Below are 1,585 nucleotides of genomic sequence, written 5' to 3'. Positions count from 1 at the left end.
GCATCATGAGTACCTGAGATACAGTAGCCTGGCCCAAACTTTGAAGAGGACCATCAGAGACAGGAGGCCTGCTCAATGTCTAGGGTCTGATGCTATTTTTGTCCTAAATATACACAAAAGGCACAGTTAGCCACCTGCATAGACTCTCCAAACACAGATCAGTGAGTAAGTACCATGGAATGTTGGAAATGACTCCATTGTTATCTTAAAGAAGAAAAATATGCACACTAAGGTCACTTTTTGACATCTTTCTGTGGCAAAGANCTTCCTTAACTGGTTCTGTCCCCTCTGATCATTCCCCTGTGTGTTTATTCCCGCCCTCTCTGCACACATCCTTTATTGTAATTTCCCATCTCTTTCATTCTCTGCCTGCCATCTCATTTTCTAACTCTACTCCCTATAGACCCAATTTTTTCCCTTATTTTTCTCCTATTTTATCTCTGATTAATATTTTGGAGTCATTTTGCAGGCATGTAGAAGCTTCCTGGAAAATAATGTCACTTGATCAACTTACATATTCAAAAGAAAAAGGTGCTATTTGTATTTTCTATTTATTGCATCAGGTTGTGAAAACAGGACTGAGAATGAGGAGTCAACCTCAAAGGCTGAAATCACAGAAGATTCAGCATCACGTGGGGAGACAGCAGGAAGATTCCAAAAAGAGCTTGGAGAGAAACGTGAACAGCAGGGCAGAATAATAGAAAGGCAGCAGAGAAACCCTGAGGAAAAAACTGGCAAAGAGAAGAGAGATTCAGGGCTAGCTACAGTCAAGGAAAAAAAACCCACCACTGGAGAGAGAGGCCCAAGGGAGAAGGGTAAAGGATTGGGAAGAAGCTTCAGTCTGAGTTCAAATTTTAATACCCCTGAAGAAGTTCCAACAGGAGCAAAGTCTCACAGATGTGATGAATGTGGTAAATGCTTCACAAGAAGTTCAAGCCTTATTCGCCATAAAATAATCCACACTGGAGAAAAGCCCTATGAATGTAGTGAGTGTGGGAAAGCCTTCAGTCTTAACTCGAACCTCGTCCTACATCAGAGAATCCATACAGGAGAGAAACCTCATGAATGTAATGAGTGTGGCAAAGCCTTCAGTCACAGTTCAAATCTCATCCTGCATCAGCGCATCCATTCTGGAGAGAAACCTTATGAATGTAATGAGTGTGGGAAGGCCTTCAGCCAGAGCTCAGACCTCACTAAACATCAGAGAATCCACACGGGGGAGAAACCCTATGAATGTAGTGAATGTGGAAAAGCTTTCAACCGAAACTCGTACCTTATTTTGCATCGGAGAATTCACACTCGAGAAAAGCCCTATAAGTGTACTAAGTGTGGCAAGGCCTTTACCCGGAGCTCGACACTCACTCTGCATCACAGAATCCATGCCAGAGAGCGGGCCTCTGAGTACAGCCCAGCTTCCCTTGATGCGTTTGGAGCATTCCTGAAAAGTTGTGTCTAAAGCAAGTGTTTGTCATCCAGCCACTTCCCCCTTTTGTTTCTAAAATTTCAGAGATGTGTGCCCATGGAGGGAAAAAAAGAAAACAGCCTCAACAGATTAAAAAAAAAAAAGGTGACACTTAAGGATCCT

The 1,585-nt window shown here is 42.8% G+C and overlaps 1 protein-coding gene across 1 annotated transcript in view; it reads left to right on the top strand.

Annotated features, from left to right (window-relative positions):
- Positions 1-1,525, top strand: part of ZKSCAN1 (zinc finger with KRAB and SCAN domains 1) — a 23,343-nt gene extending 21,818 nt beyond the window's left edge. The window contains exon 6 of the mRNA XM_008583449.1: positions 564-1,525. Within this exon, the coding sequence (XP_008581671.1) occupies positions 564-1,456 (893 nt within the window). The 3' untranslated portion in view covers positions 1,457-1,525. The remainder of the gene's footprint in view (positions 1-563) is intronic.
- The last annotated feature ends 60 nt before the right edge of the window (positions 1,526-1,585 follow it).

The sequence above is a fragment of the Galeopterus variegatus genome, unplaced genomic scaffold (assembly GCF_000696425.1).
Source record: "Galeopterus variegatus unplaced genomic scaffold, G_variegatus-3.0.2 Scaffold2917, whole genome shotgun sequence".
NCBI classification, from domain to species: Eukaryota; Metazoa; Chordata; class Mammalia; order Dermoptera; family Cynocephalidae; genus Galeopterus; species Galeopterus variegatus.
This window is presented reverse-complemented; position numbering and strand designations above follow the sequence as displayed.